The sequence below is a fragment of the Hevea brasiliensis genome, chromosome 2 (genome assembly GCF_030052815.1).
Source record: "Hevea brasiliensis isolate MT/VB/25A 57/8 chromosome 2, ASM3005281v1, whole genome shotgun sequence".
Lineage (NCBI taxonomy): Eukaryota > Viridiplantae > Streptophyta > Magnoliopsida > Malpighiales > Euphorbiaceae > Hevea > Hevea brasiliensis.
Window position 1 is genome coordinate 25,418,692 of NC_079494.1, and position 17,392 is coordinate 25,436,083.

The 17,392-nt window shown below is 32.1% G+C and overlaps 2 protein-coding genes and 1 long non-coding RNA gene across 5 annotated transcripts; 2 read left to right on the forward strand and 1 right to left on the reverse strand.

Moving 5' to 3' along the window:
• On the forward strand, positions 1–4,079 carry LOC131173188 (protein CPR-5-like). The gene is made up of 5 exons (XM_058135144.1): positions 1–504; positions 1,302–1,358; positions 1,753–1,788; positions 1,950–2,669; positions 3,230–4,079. The coding sequence occupies exons 1-5, from the start codon at positions 124–126 to the stop codon at positions 3,761–3,763; spliced, it is 1,728 nt and encodes a 575-aa protein (XP_057991127.1). The 5' UTR covers positions 1–123; the 3' UTR covers positions 3,764–4,079.
• A 582-nt stretch (positions 4,080–4,661) lies between these two features.
• On the reverse strand, positions 4,662–13,200 carry LOC131173193 (protein HEAT INTOLERANT 4-like). Of its 2 annotated transcripts, XM_058135150.1 has the most exons (14): positions 12,822–13,200; positions 12,135–12,173; positions 11,975–12,028; positions 11,803–11,866; positions 11,495–11,553; positions 10,389–10,513; positions 10,226–10,285; positions 8,806–8,864; positions 8,443–8,522; positions 8,292–8,330; positions 7,588–7,650; positions 7,448–7,495; positions 6,472–6,600; positions 4,662–5,151 (listed from the first exon to the last, which is right to left on the reverse strand). In XM_058135150.1, exons 1-14 carry the CDS (start codon positions 13,005–13,007, stop codon positions 5,104–5,106), a joined length of 1,053 nt encoding a protein of 350 aa, XP_057991133.1. In that variant the 5' UTR covers positions 13,008–13,200; the 3' UTR covers positions 4,662–5,103. The 2 variants fall into 2 exon arrangements, with proteins under 2 accessions (XP_057991133.1, XP_057991140.1); XM_058135157.1 differs by lacking the exon at positions 8,292–8,330 and having other exon boundaries at positions 12,822–13,174.
• A 2,746-nt stretch (positions 13,201–15,946) lies between these two features.
• On the forward strand, positions 15,947–16,818 carry LOC110642789 (uncharacterized). Of its 2 annotated transcripts, none has more exons than XR_009141279.1 (3): positions 15,947–16,309; positions 16,409–16,555; positions 16,694–16,818. It is a non-coding gene; the product is annotated as an uncharacterized LOC110642789 (long non-coding RNA). The 2 variants fall into 2 exon arrangements; XR_002492511.2 differs by having other exon boundaries at positions 15,948–16,309; positions 16,647–16,810.
• The last annotated feature ends 574 nt before the right edge of the window (positions 16,819–17,392 follow it).

The following is a 17,392-nucleotide window of genomic DNA, read 5'->3' on the forward strand; positions in this document are numbered from 1 at the left end:
TTTTACATTACCTATATTAAATATTTATTGTGGTTTTATGTTTATTCAGTGAAAGATCGGATTTTACATATCCTGGTACTGTCTATGTAATCGGTTGCTCCCTGGTCTCCCTCCCTCTCTTCTATGGAGAGCCTTTCTTCTTCTGCTCCGCCTGCCCAAGAATCCAACACCACCGCCAATTCAAATCCGACGGTGGAGAGTCTTCCGTTCTCAGAACCGTTTGAAAACGGAAACCTAATTATGACACGTTACAAGGAGAAGGAGAAGAAGAAGAAGAGGGAGAAGAAGAAGAAAAAAGCCGATGAAGACGTTGTTATGATGTCCTCTTCTTCTTTTTGTTCGGCGGCTCTTCCTTCTAAGCACAGAAGTACGCGCATTGCTTATAAACGCAAGAACCCTAAGGTGGTGATCGCTCCAGTTCGGCGTGGTGACCGCTTCAGGGAAGGTGATTTGAATGCCGTTGCTCTCCCTCTTGGAATGTCTTTTGCTGCTATTGTTGCTCAGGTTCGTTGAAACTTTCAGTTTTTGGTATAATATGCACAGATTATGTTGTGTTTTAAGTTATTGGAGTTGATTTTTGGTAAATTTTGTATCTTGATGTTTGCTGTAACGTTTTGGTGCCTTTCTCTGGATTGGTAGTTGTTAAAAGATTTTGTCTTTTTCTTATGACGGTCTTTGTTGGGGATGAAAGTTTTGGTTTTTGATAAGGGGTTGTTAATGGTTCTTCCCTTTTTGTGCTAATTTCTTATTTTAATTGATTTGTTGAAATTGGAATGTGTTGGATATTTTGCATTGAAGTTTTCCATAATGATTGCTTGTTCATTTCATTTTCTTCAAGTTTATTTGGTAACTGAAATGGAGCACCAAATTCAAAGAAACGCTATAAACTTGGTTTGTATAATGTGTTGTGTAATGAATCTGGTGATCAATTGCTGCCTTCTGTAATTGGGATCCCCACAACTGATAAATGGTGAGTAAATGGTCCTGAAGCTTTTGGAAGTGAAACGAGTTGCGTACAAGTTTAGGTCATGAAAATATGTGCAGTGCTTGTGAAAGGTATATATATCTAACAATTGACTGAAATATTGGTTTGGAATGTTGCTTAGACTGTCCATTATACATTTAGTAGAACCGTGTTTTTTCTAGCTGCTCAGGACTACCTGATACTGGCCAATACTATATTTTTATCCTGGTAGATAATAATAATAATAATAATAATAATAATAATATATCATGCTTTCCTTGGATTCTGTTTAGTATCCAATGGCTGATATTTGTGCATGGTTGGTTCACGATTTCAGGTTCTTGAGAGGAAAGATGTGGCAGGTGAAAAGATGTCCGTTGATTATCTTTCAAAGGTGCATACTTTTTATCCCTTTACAAGACAAATGATGGATCGAGAAATGAACCTATGGAAGTTATTGACCATGGCTTTTGATCCATTCACAATTCTTTGTTTGGAATGTGGAAAAAAAAAAACACATTTACTGTTGAAAACTCCGTTGGGCTCTTTCTCATTTAGTTCTTATATAAAGGACAATGATATGAGATTACTGAAATTATTTGGCTTGTAAACTTTTCATACCAAAACATCCAAGTCAATCTGACAAATAGAGAGGCAAAGCCCCCAGAAAGGTGGTCACAGCTTTGTGCTTTGTCAGTTTATCTGCAATATTTGTTCAATTGGTTTAACTTTACTGAATATTGAAATATTGGGTATTAACAATATATTATTTGTCTGTTCATTTGCAGATTTGTGCTTTAGCTGTCAGAGAATCTTTAGCTAATGTAAGCCATACTTTAAAGTTTAAATTTAAAGTTAAACATTGACTCATTCATGGACTGGTTTTTCTAGTTAAGTTTCTTCATTTGTTCTATCATCATCAGACAAACCCCAAATGCTAATGTTATATTTATGGTCTCCTCGTTTGCTCCATATGTCGCAACAGGTCGTCGGTGATAAATTTGAATTTTTTGCCAGGAACTTTGAGAAATCATTTGGGAGTACATTGAGGACCCTTAGATTGATTAATGAAGCATCCATCAACAAGGAAGCATATCACTCAAGCCACCTGAATGTAGAAAGCTGGGCTTCACACTTGACTCTTGAAAATGGGGTTGATTGTGGTAGCTCTGGCATCAAGGATTATCAATCAGAAACTGAGTTGCCTTCCATCTCAGCCCAAAATCAAGTGCATGTGGCTGAAGATGCAGAAGAGAGCGTTCCTTGCTTGAACCAGGAACTTCCCTTGAATGTACAATTAAACCAACAGATTTGTGTTCCAAGTTCATTAGGTTCTGTAATCAACCATCGCAGCACTATTGAGAAATTGGTCATGGAGGAAGCGCGTTCTAATGACCTGAAGACATTGGAGATTGGTCTTACAATGAAAAAATTGGAGTTAAAAGAGGCACAGCTGGCTCTTAGCTTTGATTCAAATCATCTTGAAAGATCAAAATTAGCAATGGGCGTGTCAAAGGCATCCTTTAAAGCTGAAAAATTCAAGAACCAAGTAGAAGATACAAAGCATGCTGAACTGCTTAAGACTTGCATAGATTGCCTTGTTGCCGGTTTGTTCCTCATGTCTGCCTGCCTTTTATATGGTGCATATGTCTTTTCATACCAAAGGATCACTGATGCTACTGCATCCTGTAATCCTTCAGTTGAGGTAAGGGTCATATCTTCTTGGTAGCTTCAATTGGTTGTTTCTTCAATTCACGTGATCATCAGTATTGTTGATCTAGTTATCTGAATTTATATGTTATCTTTGTGATACTATTTTCTCTGGAACTGCAGAGATTCTGCAGAGAAACTGTGAAGAGTACAATATATTGTCCTTTGGCCTTATGCAGTGTGTAAAGATAACAGATATTGCTTTAAATGTTTGATAAAATTAATTAGATATGTAGAATGAATCCCCACCTTGTACCTCTGGAGAGAGCCTTGATTTTAAGGTTGAAGCTTGATTTTATTGGGCTTTCATTCTCTTGCCAGTTCAAAATATATTGTGCGTCATAGCCAAGAGCATAATGAAATTTTGTTTTGGTTTGTTTTAATGGCTCAAAACAGGATTTGCTATCTTCAACATCTACTTGATTTATGTGATGTCAAAGAATTTTCATGTCACACCTTTGCTATCAGATGGATTTTCTTGGCTGATATATCTTCAGCTTTTGTTTTAGTCACACAAGATAACTACAAAATTCATGTTTCTTTTATCTGATTCAGGAGTCCAAATCACGGTGGTTCCCAAGGCCATTTTCGTCTTTCAACTCTGGGCTGCATACTCTCCGGTGTCATGTTCAGGTTGTAAGCCGAATGCTGTTTGGCATGTTAATAATTCTGGCAGTTGCTTATTTGCTTCTTCAACGATCAGCAATGTCACGTCAGACGATGCCAGTAACATTCATCCTGTTGCTTTTAGGAGCAGTCTGTGGTTTTGCTGGTAAATTTTGTGTGGACACATTGGGAGGAAGTGGATTGCATTGGCTACTATATTGGGAGACTTTGTGCTTGCTGCACTTCTTCTCAAATGTCTTTACATCGACATTGTTCTATGTACTTCATGGGCCTGTCACCATCTCCGATGGGATAAAATCCAATGCGATATGTCCATACTGGTTCCGGCGAATTCTTTTCTATACTGTAGTGCTCTTGTTTCTGCCATTGAGCTGTGGTCTTTTGCCTTTCGCTGGTCCTGGTGAATGGAAAGATCATTTCTTGAAACTTGCCACCAATTCTCTCTTTATTACAGATGATTGAGTCCACAGATTGCAAAACCGAAAAGACGTCTTGCTGCAACTGGTTGTCTGTGACTTCTGTATGTGATATGTGTATTGTATGCCAAGCTTCTCGATAATTATGTAGGCAGCTGTTTGTATTTATTCAGTCCATTAACTTAAAAACCATTTTTGGATTCTTTCTTTCCAGGGGAAATTACAATTTACTACCGTGTGGTTTGACTCATTTGTCGGATAGGGTCCTCAAGTTAAATTTGTAATAAAAAGGTACCCCGAGGCCAATTATGACAAGAAACCTGAAAGAGAATGCATACCCTTAATTTATGCTCTATAATTAATATATGCTTTTAATTTTCTTCTTTTATAATTTCCATTCAACATCTAGTCATGTGATGTGATGTCAAAGATTTGTCACTCAACACCTTTGCAAGCAGATGGATTTTCTTGGCTATATTTCTCCAGCTTTTTTTCTAGTCATGCAAGATGCCTACAAAATTCATGTTTATTTAATCTGATTCAGGATTTCAAATCACGGTGGCTCCCAAAGCCAATTTCGTCCTTCAACTCGGGGTGGCATTCTCTACGGTATCATTCGTCTTCAGGTTGACACCTTCAGGTTGTGAGCAGAATGCTGTTTGGCCTGATAATAATTCTGTCAGTTGCTTATTTGCTTCTTCGACGATCAGCATCCCCAAGTCAGACAATGCCTGTAACATTTATCCCGTCTCTTTTAGGAACTGTCTGTTGTTTTGCTGCCAAATTCTGTGTGGACTCGTTGGGAGGAAATGGATTGCTTTGGCTACTTATTTGGGAGACCATGTGCTTGCTGCACCTGTAAATCCATGGAAAAGCACAACACAGAATTCTAAAAAAATAAACTAAAAAAGTAAACGAAACCCATGGAAAAGCACAATACAGAATTCTTAAAAAATAAACTAAATCCATTATTCACCTTCTCTCAAGTATTACTTTTGGTCATACAAGAAGTAATAACATGGTATGAGAACAAAAGATTTGAGAGAGATACAAGGGAAATCAAGATAAACTCGAGCAAGACAGGGAAATTTCACCACCTGCAGCTCAACCAGACACTGAAATTATCAAAAGCCTCAACATTGTATCTTACAAAATGCTTCCTATAGCGATGGCCACCTCCAATTGTCTATATCTAAAAATTCTGATACTAAGAGTTTACACCTTTTGACTATGATACCTAAAGCTTTGATGAAAGAAATGTATCATAGGGCACCAGAGGTATGCCTCCCAACTTCGAAGTAAACAAAATCTTCAAATTCAACCTTTTGGCAGCTAAAGCAAACTTTTACAGCATTCTCTGTCAATGCTGCTCCTACTCGATTGTAATCAGAAAACCTCATGAGCCTTGCCGTAATACCTGTTTATGAATGGAGCCTGCAAGACAAAATACAAATTAGCAAATAATCTCTTTCTGAAAGGTATGCAAGCATTCTACCCAGATTGACTAATGAATTCCATTAATATCATATACCCTCAGTCCCATAAATGAAAAAAAAAGGGGTAAATTACTATCAAGTCCTTGTAATTTGTTAAAATTAACTACTTAGTTCCTATTCTTTTTAAACCCAATTAAATTGTCCAGTATTTTGAAAAATCAAACTCTTTATTCCTTTTCTTAGATTTCAGTCAAAGAAAACATTAGTTAACCTGTTTCAACCTTGATTAGAGAGACTAAATACTATGGATAGTTAAAATTTCATAAACTAAACAGTATAAATATTCAAAGTTAAAACAAGTTTACTAACATTTTCTTTAACTAAAAGACTAAAGAGTTTCATTTTACAAAATACAAGGACATTTTAATTGGGGTTTAAAAAAAAGGGACTAATTAATTTTAACAAACTATAGAGACTTCATAGTAATTTTACCCAAGAAAACATTTTGAAAAATGACTATATAGTATATACCCCCAAGTCCCAAATTTTCCTGTCCACCTTGCCATTTTGGAACGTCCCTAGCCGCCTGACAACCCATTTTTACATAGAAATTCTAATCATTTTGAATTTAACACTAGTTCATTTAATAACCAAGAAAACTAGAGTGCCTAAATTTTAGGGATATTTTGATTGCAATATTTGACTCCTTGTTCATATCTAAGCTTCTTATGGCCTGATAGTTTGAATATTCTAAAAGCAAACACCTTTCTTCGAATTTCTCATGAATCCCATCACATTATTCACCAACCCAAAGTGATCTTGGTTAATGGAGATATGACACCTGTGGGCATTTCGATGGATAGAAATACAAAATAACAACAACATACAGAAAGGACAGACATTTGCAAAATTTCATCAAGAAAGAAAATTGCTTTCAATCATTGAAGAGGAGTTAGCATTTGGCAAACGCATTCAGGAATATGTATGTAAAGATGGACAAAAAGTGCAAATAATAATAATAATAATAAACAACTTGAAGCAGCCATCATATACCTATGTCTTCTTTTCACAATCTGAAACCTAGAAAGTCATCAGAATGATAACTAGATTATCTTCACGATTTAGAGATATAATGACAAATCAGTACTCAAGACTTTTGACAGGCTCTCTAAGGATGCAACAAAAGGTTACCAACAAGAAAAATTCCAGTCATAAAGACAAATTAATTAAATTTGATAACCATGCTTGCACAAAAATACTTCCTATAAGAAACTGTAACCCCTTGAAGTGCATTGTGCAGTAATTTCCAACATCTCACCTTTACTTTTGATATGTCAGGAGTATCTGGGGTTTCCACAGGATAAAACTTGTAAAACCTCATATTTTCATATGCTTTTTTGGTTTCCTCACTCATTTCTGCCAAGGCCTTTTTCCTGGATTCCCTCGCCTGCATAAAAAGATTACTACAAAGCTAATTACCATATCACAAACTCCTGAACAAAACAAAGAAACAACCAGGGACAGGTCTAGGGAAGGGGCAATTGTCTTTTGAATATATTTAAAAATTTTATATAATAATTTGAGTGTCCCCGCTTTTAAAGATATATATTTTCTTCCAAACTTATATGAATGCTTTAATAATTATTTTCCTACTTAATATTATCCACTTATTCTCTTAAAAGTTATATTGTTCATATATTAAAATTGAATTATAATAATTTTGAGTTTGATGAAGAGCCAGAAAATTAGATTATATATACATATATAAGTGTAGAGAAAATTTAATGAGTGTAAATTTAAAATACTTTATAAAAAATATTATTTTAAATCTTTTATAAATGAGTCATCTAATATATTTATGAATTAATATTCATTCATAAATAAATACATACACATATAATTACGTAAATAATAAGACATTTTTTGCTAAAATAAATTATATTAAAATCAAATCTAAATCTCTTACGTGTCAAATTATTTCATACACACACACACACACACGCATGGATCAAAAACAAAAAAAAAGAGAAATGGTATAAATTTACTTATATATTTTGCCTATACCTAATTTTTTTCAAGGGCCGATAGTGGACCAAAAATATAAATATGTGCAATTCACATGCAAAATATATAAATACTACTATATATCTTGTGTCTTATTTCATTATTAACTGATATACATATATATATATATATATATATATATATATATATATATATATATAATGCCCCTAGTAATAAAAATTTCTCGATCCGTCCCTAGAAACAACATACATCCATCATTTGCTTAATACCTCTCGGTTAGCTTTCTTTGCTTCTCGAACTTTCTCTTTGACAAACTCCTAAGAAAGAAAAGAATTATTTGGCTCAAATATTAACGATTTAAAAATAAGAGAAACCTACAAGTTATTTGAATATATTCAAAGAATTTTACCTTGAATGCATCTTTTTGATCTTCAGATAATTCCTCCTCCTTGATTAGATTATCAGTAAACTCCTGTGGATTGATAAATAATTTTAGCACAAAATAATGGTTTTTCTTTTTCCTTTTCTCTAGGAAGCTGTAAAGTGATTAGGAAGCAACTTTAACAGAATTGTGCAATGGGAGGGTAGAACATATTTCCCCAAAAATACTCAAGATCCCTCCGTTGAACAATTCATTTGAGAAGTTAGAACTTGGCAGAATTTTCCATAAAGATACATTGTTTTACAGCATTCCCTTCACCAACGTAAAAGAGCATCCAATGACTAAAGATTCCACAAAACTGAATGGTGGGTATAGTTCAATGTATATCAAAGCCATTTACTAGAGTCAACTCTTCCATAACATCAAGTAACATTGTAAGGCCTGTTTGGCATTACTATTGGAATTACTGTTAAGAAAATCACTTTTTCAGATATACTGCTTAGAGAGTATTAAAAAATAATTTAAAATTAAATTTAATAAGTTTTAGTCATAAGATCACTAAAATAACAAAATAACTTTTCCAAACTGTTTTTTTAAACAACGTCTAAAATAGTGATTTTATTCAAAAAACAGTTTCAAGCCTTCAAAAGTAATGCCAAATAGACACGTAGTTGACTCAATAGAATCCATTCAAGTTAAACTAAGACAAAATCAGAAAATTAATCTTGTACCTCGAGCTCATCTAGCTCCCAATCAAATTCACAGAAAACCTACATGGGGCAAGAAATAAAATTCAACTTATAGAAGTGTGCAGTAACCAAGCTCAGTCAAAAAGCAGCCATCAAACTCAAAGATCTAGGTTCCCAACTCTCTGTTGCATACCGGCTTTGGTTCTGCTGGAAAAATTATCTGAACTTCAGTGCTTTGTTCAAGCTCATCTTCCTTAAAAGGGTGATAGAAATCTATCAAAAGAACACAAGTATGTCATTAAACTTATATGACTCAACTTGCAAAGGCAAAAACATGTTATTAAATGCTAAGGGATAAAAAATACGCTTGCATCATTCTTTGCCTTAACAATCAAACTTGGTTCATACGAGTTTATGTTTCTGACCCATAAATGTCACAAATGATAATTTATATAGATTTTTTCCTTCCATTCTTCCTTCTCATGACATTTTAATCTACAAAAAGGACTATGTGAAACGCAACAATGTGAACAGTTGAAAATTGCTTAAAACTCACAAGGCAGACAGTACTCATATTTCTTAACACGGTCTATCTTCAAAAGTCTCAAAGCAGACCTGCAAGTAAACCATGTGCGTAAGTAGACATAAAAAGAGCAAATTTCAAACACACATGCGCACATCATAGCATCATTGTCAATGGACATTAGCAACTGGTTTCTAATAGACAAAAAGAGTTAAAACAGACTTTGGTCTCTCGCAATTGTGATGGTATTGTACCACTCGCCAAGAAATTAATGCAACCTTAAATGTGATGCATAATAAATTCTAAGTGTGACTTTTTCTTTTAATCTTTCCCTTAATACGGTTCTATTCAAATTTCTTACTTAATTTTCTCTTCAAACAATATTTAAAAGTCAAACCATACCCCATGTCAACAACAACAAATTCCTTGGAGATTTTATCCAAACACCACTTAGGATACAATTTATGGTGCACGCATCCTATCATAAAACAAAAAATAACTTTGCTCATCTTATTTTAAATTTTAATTCTCAGGGACAAGAGATGTCATATATATTCATACGACACTTTAAAGGAGTTTGCATCAAATTCCCTGGAGATTTTATCCAAACACCACTTAGGATGCAATTTATGGTGCACTGTGCACACATCCTATCATAAAATAAAATCTAACTTTGCTCATCTTATTTTAACTCTCAGTCATACATTTGATAATCCCTAACCCTGAAATTATCTGATATGAACCTGCCTAACTCCGCTTTCAAAAGCTAGCTCACAAGGAAAGGTTTGCAAACTCATATATATAACACCTAAGACCTCCCTGCAGAATCGATGTGGGACGCATCATTCCCAACCCCTTTAGATTGAACGTCCTCGTGAAGTAACCGGGGTCATGACTCGTTCACCCCGACCTCTCCCGAATAACGTCAGGGAACCTTTGTACATGGCCCACCAACCCATACAGAGTAAAGCTCTGATACCAAATGATATGAACCTGCCTAACTCCGCTTTAAAAACTAGCTCACAAGGGGAGGTTTGCAAACTCATATATATAACACCTAAGACCTCCTTGCAGAATCGATGTGGGACGCATCACTATCTATTCTTTTAGTACTTGTTTTGCACCTCTTGAATCCTTCAAAAGCCCCCTTAAGAACCTTTGGGACTTCCATCCATCCCTTCATAACTGTTCATGTCTTTGGTATCACGGATATGAAAACTAAACACCAACTTTTTAACTGAAACTATCAAAATGTGCTCCATATATACAGCTTAAGAAACTTACGGAAGTAGAAATAAGTTTAGTAAATACAAAAATAAAATAAGAATATAAATTGCCAATTTAACAAAATATTGAACCGATTTGGCATATTTGAACATCCAAAATTAAAATAAATTTTAAAGGAGTAAGAAAAAATGGAGGGTGCAAGAGGGAGATAGAGAGAGGGCAGTACCGTCTCTGAGTGCAGCTCAAAATAAAAATTTGAGACTTCAGTCTGTCAACCTGACTCTCTCTGTAGAAGGATTAGATTACATAAACACATGACAAAAATCTGTAGGACAAAATAAAAACTTGAATAGATAACATTCCATGAAATCCATAAAATATTTAGATACCTATTCTCCAGAGGAATATATGGAACCCAATCCATTTTCATTTGTTTCATGGGAACTATTTCTTCAGACTCCCTCTGAACTGAGTTAATTCCAATCTTATCAGAAGGAGGGAAGGGAGACATAATCTGGAAAAAAACAGGGAAAAAAAAAGTTCAGAAAGAAATGATAGTGTAGAAAACAACTCTCCACTTTCCATTTTAAATTTTCATAGAAAATTCCCATTTCCTTTTTCTGTGGAAAACTTATAAAACATTAAATGAACAACAAAATCATTTTCTAATATAGATATATAGACTAGAAAAATATGTTTTTATTAAAATTGTTTTGTATAGTTAGGGAGTTGAAAATTTCTTGTTTTACAAATAGAACATCAAATAAAATTAAAGGGATATTGTCATTTAATTTATAAATAAGTTATTAATTTTTGTCATTATGTTTTCATGACTAACTAATTTTTATTTAAAAATAATAAATTCAATATTAAATAAAAAAGTGAAAAATAAGCAAACAATGAATATTAAAACAAAGAAAATTAAAAAAATAACAAAGTCTTAGAATGTATATGAAATGGCCCAACAAAAAAATGAGTTAATATTGAAAAATATAGCAAGAATGAATAGAGAAAAAAAAAAGTAACAAAGTTGGGCTTTGAACCCAGCAAAAGAATGTCGTAGAATCAGAAAATACAGAGATCTCAGTGTTCTCTACTTGGGAAACAGCAATTATTTTACAATGGAAAACAGGTGAAACATCATAAAGTTGTTTTCTAGAAGTGAATATAATTTTAGAAAATTGGAAGGCTAATTTTCGGTTTTCTATTTGGAAAATTTTTACATTTGAGCACTATACTCTATTTTTCATTCTTGGAAAACATTTTCTAGAAAACACCCTATTTTTCTACAAGTGAACATGCCCCCAACTCTTTTTAAACAAGAAAGGAACTATAGAGACAACAGCCATAAAGCATCAGTAAGTATTTAATTTTGATAAAGTCCCAACCTAAACAAACTTTATTGAAAGAAGCAGATACATTGAAAATCAGCAAATTCCTATTCAAATTTGGTTCCAGGCTTACAGGGGCATAAAAAAGGGCTCAATGAACTTACGGCCACAACTGCAGGTATGCAAATTACTTTCTGTTCATCCTTGTAAGGGACCAATTGAGCTGCAAAAACGTAAATAAATTTAAATGAAGAATGAAAACGACAAGAAAGAAAGAACAGGAAGGGCATGTATGGGTTCTGGTCGGTGGGTTGAGGGGCATTGGAAGAAGTGTGTGCAGGCAATCTAGAAAGGAGATGTGCGGCAATTTAGTAGTCTGGCAACTATGGAGAAAACAAAAACTGTATAAGGTGGCAGAAGAAAAATCTTTACAACATATAAATTGCAGAATTCAAGTTAGAAAGTTACTTACGCTCTGTACAACCAAATAGATAAACTTTCTTTCCATGTAGAATGCCTCCCTCTTCAAATGCATCCTGACCAAGCAGAATAATAATTCTATCTATCAATCCAAACCACTACTTACCAAATAGTAGTGAATGGGAAAAAGGTCAAATGAGAAAACAATTGACTCTGTGACTCACTTCCAAGTTGGAAAAATTCCAGTTGAATTGATACACTGAATCCAATTGATCCCACTGTACAAACATATGATAGCACATAAGCAGCATTACAGCATTAAAAAGAAAAGGAAAAAAATTGTCATATAATTGAGCATGAGAAAATCATAAATTCCAATCTAACCTCTGTCCCAACAGGAAATGCTTCCTTCCATAGATCTTCCTACAAAACACAATTCGAAAAATTCTGTTAGTCACAGAAACAATACTGCCCATTTTTTTCCCAACTACAAAAACAGCCACTTAAATTAGATGAACCAAAAAAAATGCAGAATAGCCAAACTAGACAGGCAATTCCTAGTCCAAAAATAAATGAAATACTTCCACAATACCTCTATGCTTAAAAACAGGTGTCCTTAACCACACCATTGCTCAGTAAAACCGGAAAGCAAGGCTTCAAATTACAAATAATACGTGCTTAAAGCTCTAAACCATAATGATTCAAGATTATTGAATTCGAAAAATAGTTGAAGACCTCATAGAGCAAAACCACCTACTCAACTCAAACAACTGCAGCTATTTACCTTAACCTAGGCTAACTTTCCATATTCTACTACCAATGCAATTAAACGAATAAAAAAAATAGAAAAGATTCTACAAGGATTTTATCATTTTTTTTTCTCGGTAATCAAACAGAAACCTATAAAAATAACATGTCATAAACTTGTCCACAATCCTCTCAAAACACACAAAACACAAACCCAAACAAAACGCAGAGTAATCAAACAAAAACTTCAAATAAACAAACAACCAAAATTAAACAAAGAATGCAGAGAATCAAAAACAAAGAATGCAAAGCCAAATATTATACCAAGTTTCGCTTATCCTCGAAGTATTCAGGCTCAGGTTGGGGTTTAGAGGCCTTAACGCTTTTAGCTCGCGTAGGAGCTTTGGTGGATTCCTGCTTGTGATTTTCTTGAGAAGAAGAAGAAGCTTTTGCTTCATCTTCTTTGTCTTTCTGGACTCTCTTCCTCTTGGCTCCCTTCCTCATTGGCATAGTTTGTGTAGATAAGAACAAAATCTAGAGAGAAGGGAATAGGGTTTCAGGGTTCGGATCGAAGGCGGTGGATCCGTATTTGATTTTTTTTCTAGAGAGAGAAAATGAAGTAAAAAAGAAAGAAAAATTGAGGGCAGAGAGAGAGAGCCGGATACTATAATTTGGATTTTTGAAGCGTTGATCGGACGCGGGGTAATAGGGTTTTTAGAGAGTTGAGACGGGCGCACATATTTGAAATTTCATGATTTTGAATGGCACGTGGCGTACGGACAACGTCAAAAATGTGTCATCACAACGATTGGGCTGGGTGGGCTCTCCTTGTCTGCTAATATAAGAATTATTATTTTTTTTTTTGCAAATAAAAATAAATATTTTGAAAACTAAAGATAATGTAAATAAATTATTTTAAAATAAATTTTATTTTATTTTTTAATTATTATATTTTTTATGTTTAGGGTTTAATTGTTAACTAGTTCTTTCTACAAATTATAAATTAACATGATTTGTTTTCTATATTTTTAATTATAAATTAAAATAATATTAAATATAATGTATTTTACCCTAATATATCAATTAACTAGGCCCAATTCTTGTAACTTAAACCCAATTAGACTAATTAGGTCAAGCCCATAAATAAACTCAATTTTTTTTTGGAGAAAAACTAAATAAGTTAATTAAGAATTCCATAATATATAGTTAAAATTTAATTTAAAGCGTATTATTATAATTATAAAAAATTGTTAAAATTTGTCGCAAAATACACTTCAATCGATCTCAATATATCTTCATCAGTAAAAAAAAATAAAATTTTAAATGAATAAAATAAAGTAAAATATTGTATTTTAATTTTTTTATTAATTATGTTTTAAATTCTTAAAAACTAGATGATAGTTCAAATTATATTATAATTTACTACGTCAAAATTAAACCATAGTTAAAAATTTTAAAATTTATAATTAAGAACTAAGGTTTGTTTGTTTGGTTCAAAATGCTATAAAATTCCTTGTATTGGGAGGTATGCTTTTTAGAAAATACACTTTTAAAATTTTTATTTTCTGAAAAGTATAATATAAATATGTTTAATATATAAATTAATTTTTGTAAATTTTCTCTTAATTTTTTTTTAAATATGAGAATATCATTGAAAGCGTTAAAATAAGACAAAGGTTATAAAATAATGTTAAGCTAAAGAATTAAAAAGGGATGACTCGTCCAACAAAACTTTTGAAACTTACATATGGCTTAACAAATTGATAAAGAGTTACATTAAACTCAAAGCAAAATGAATGATATTCTGAACAATGCCATGAATGTTTTGAGGAATAGAGGCAACCTTAAGACGATTGATAACAATTTAGAAGTCTTTTTCAAGAATGACATATCAAAATCCTTCATGTTTGACGAGCAAAATGGCTTCCTACAAGCCATATCTTTAAGATTGAGGGTGTAAAAAATAATTGTAATGCGTTTGCATGACTAACCATTGAGACTGCCTCTAGAATCCCCAGCAACCGCAGCTATAGACCATAAATTCTTCTTTGAATTTTCTGTTGCATCAAAGTTAACCTTGATCATGCCAAAGGTTGGAGGCAGTCAAGGTTGTTGATATCCAAATTAAATTTTGTAAATTTACTATTAAATTAAAGAAGGTAATAATATTCATAATATAATTGAAGTGTAGCAAGTTAAAGGACAAAATAATAAATTGCATTCCACTTCATTAGGGCAGTGTAACTTATAAAGTCATTTTATAAGCATATTATATATATATATATATATATATATATATATATATATATATATATATATATATATATATATATATAAGAGAAATAAAACAGCCAACTTTTCAAAAAATTTGTTTAACAATGTATACCAAATAGGAGAGCTTTTTACATTTTCAATAAATTTTATTCTCAACTAAATCAGGCCTAAAATTTTATTAATTAATAAATATCATCATTGTGATGACCAGAAATGCAAATGTTCAAATAACAAAGACAATATATGTTATAAAATAAAATTTGAACCTGACAAAAGTATCATTCATTAAATTCAAATTCATTACAAATTTAATTATATATTATTTTTCTTGTTAGAGCTTAATTAAATCAGATATTTAAAAAATTGTATACACGTTTATACCTGATAATTGAGATAATTTGGGTAAGCAATTTTGAATTAAGAAATAATTTATTAATTACTAGGAATTGAGTATGTTACACATAAAAGGGATTTAGCTCAGATGCTTTGGGATGTCATAATAGATAAAGGAGTCGCACTGAATTAGAAATAACATCCTACGTGAGTTTCCCATGAAAATGATAATGGGCTCATTACATCCCTACAACCCAAGAACGAAAATGTTAGATTGGGACTGAAAACCCCAATACACTTTGTACTCATAAAAAAGGCAAAAGGCCTATACTTAAATTATTGGCCAAATTAAACCCAACGTTAGTCACATGCTCATGTTTCCTCCAACTCTCACCGTCATCATTACTATGCAAAGCTTTGATCTAGCTCTTGCAAGCAATGTTATTAAATTCGGATTAAATTAATTAATTATACTAATAAATTATAATTTATTAAATTAAATTTGAAAATATATATTTATTAATTTATATATATTTTTTATTTTATAATAAAATAATAAATTTTATAAAATAATATTTTTATTTATTTTCTAGCATATAAATAATATTTTATAAATATTTAAATTAAATACTTTTTACATAAAATTTAAAAATATTATTAAAATTTATATAAATAAAATTTAATAAATATTGAAATTTTCATTTTTAATTATTGAAACATAATTAATTATATTTATTTATTTATCTATGTTAATATTTATTATATTTAATTAATTTTTAATAACTCACTAATTGAATTATTAACTCGTTAGTTCAACCACTGATCAACATCTAACCGAATTTAGTAACACTGCTTGCAAGTTATACTAAATTTGCTCATTAGCGAACTCCGTAACCTGTGATTCCACGACGATCCAGCACTAAGCCATCGTTCATTACGCCACCTCAAGAATCGTCCCAGAGCAATCATTGGGCGAAAACTCTGTTGCCTTCGACGTCCTCAAGGCTCTCGCTCCTTGCAACTTCCTCGTCTTTGGTCTCGGCAATGATTCCCTCACGTAGACATGGTTGAATCCACAGGTTTAATTAGTCCAATTATGAATTAATTGGTGCTATGTTTTCCAGGTTTGTACGAAAGGCACAAATGAATAAGCAGTCATCAATATGCCATTTTGTTTTCACATTAAGAATATATGGCTGAATGAGGTTAGTTGTCTCCTAAATGATACTTGTATTTTTTCTTTTTTTTCTTTGATTTCTCTATTTATTTGGTTGTTTTCTAATTTTGATTGCTTATGTGAACAGCCTTGTCTAGGTGGGGATTGAAAAGCCCTGATGTTTTCAATATTTTACCATAACCCACTTCATTCAGTTGGTGAATCACTGTGTTCTCTTCGATTTGTTGCTAGAGTTAATGCTTGTGAAATTGGAATTCCTCGATGTTAGACAACTGTACGACCTGTTGATTTACGCTTGAGCTATGGCTAACTGTCATTTATTTTGTTCTGCATCTCGACATAAATAATTTTTAAATTTGTTTCAGAGTAACTATTATCTATAAGAAGGGTCATTTTGAAATGCTACCTGCAGCTAATGCAACTCAGGGAGGAGGAGACGCGGGTGGCAAATGGTTTTGCTAGAAAGAACCCTGCTGGTCCACGATGATGCCATCAATTTTGCTCTTGCAATGCTTGAATAACCTTTCAAAAGCTCAGCAAAACGAGGCTGCATTGGCAGTGGAATTTGCATTTGTTAATTTTGGTGTAATACTTTTATCCCTTAACCGTGAAGGAGGTAAAGTGTCCATTTTCATAAATACTTATAAAAAATTATTATTTTTTAAATATGAAAAATAAATTTAATTAATACAAACACTAAATAATTATCTTTTTATCTTCACCATGTTATTTCTTTTAAAACTTTTAATCAAAATCAAGTTAATTAATTTTTATTTAAATTCTATTTTTCCTATATTAATGATTTTTCACTATTAATAATAAAGATTAAAAAACAAATAATTAATTATAGAGAGATAACATATAATTTTATTTATTTGTTTTTCCTTTCCAAATAAGAGGATGAATCCTTTCCACTTTTTACTTCTTTTTTTTTTCGTTATTTTTCAACTTAGTGATTGCAATTTTAACAAATCAAATTGGAAGTGATCCTATGGCTGAAAAAAAAAAAATCAAAGTGATGCTTAATTTTTTTAAAAAATTTATTTGCTAGCAATATAGATACATAGATTTATTTAATTAATATAAACTTTATTTTATATAAAAATAAATT

Excerpts from the sequence above, each read along its gene's own strand:
- LOC131173188 (XM_058135144.1), top strand. The coding sequence starts at position 124 with ATGGAGAGCCTTTCTTCTTCTGCTCCGCCTGCCCAAGAATCCAACACC. Across the intron at positions 505-1,301 it reads TTGCTGCTATTGTTGCTCAG|GTTCTTGAGAGGAAAGATGT; the intron begins GTTCGTTGAAAC and ends TCACGATTTCAG. Across the intron at positions 1,359-1,752 it reads CCGTTGATTATCTTTCAAAG|ATTTGTGCTTTAGCTGTCAG; the intron begins GTGCATACTTTT and ends GTTCATTTGCAG.
- LOC131173193 (XM_058135150.1), bottom strand. The coding sequence starts at position 13,007 with ATGCCAATGAGGAAGGGAGCCAAGAGGAAGAGAGTCCAGAAAGACAAA. Across the intron at positions 7,496-7,587 it reads ATCAAAAAGATGCATTCAAG|GAGTTTGTCAAAGAGAAAGT; the intron begins GTAAAATTCTTT and ends TTTCTTTCTTAG. Across the intron at positions 6,601-7,447 it reads CAAAGAAAGCTAACCGAGAG|GCGAGGGAATCCAGGAAAAA; the intron begins GTATTAAGCAAA and ends CTTTTTATGCAG.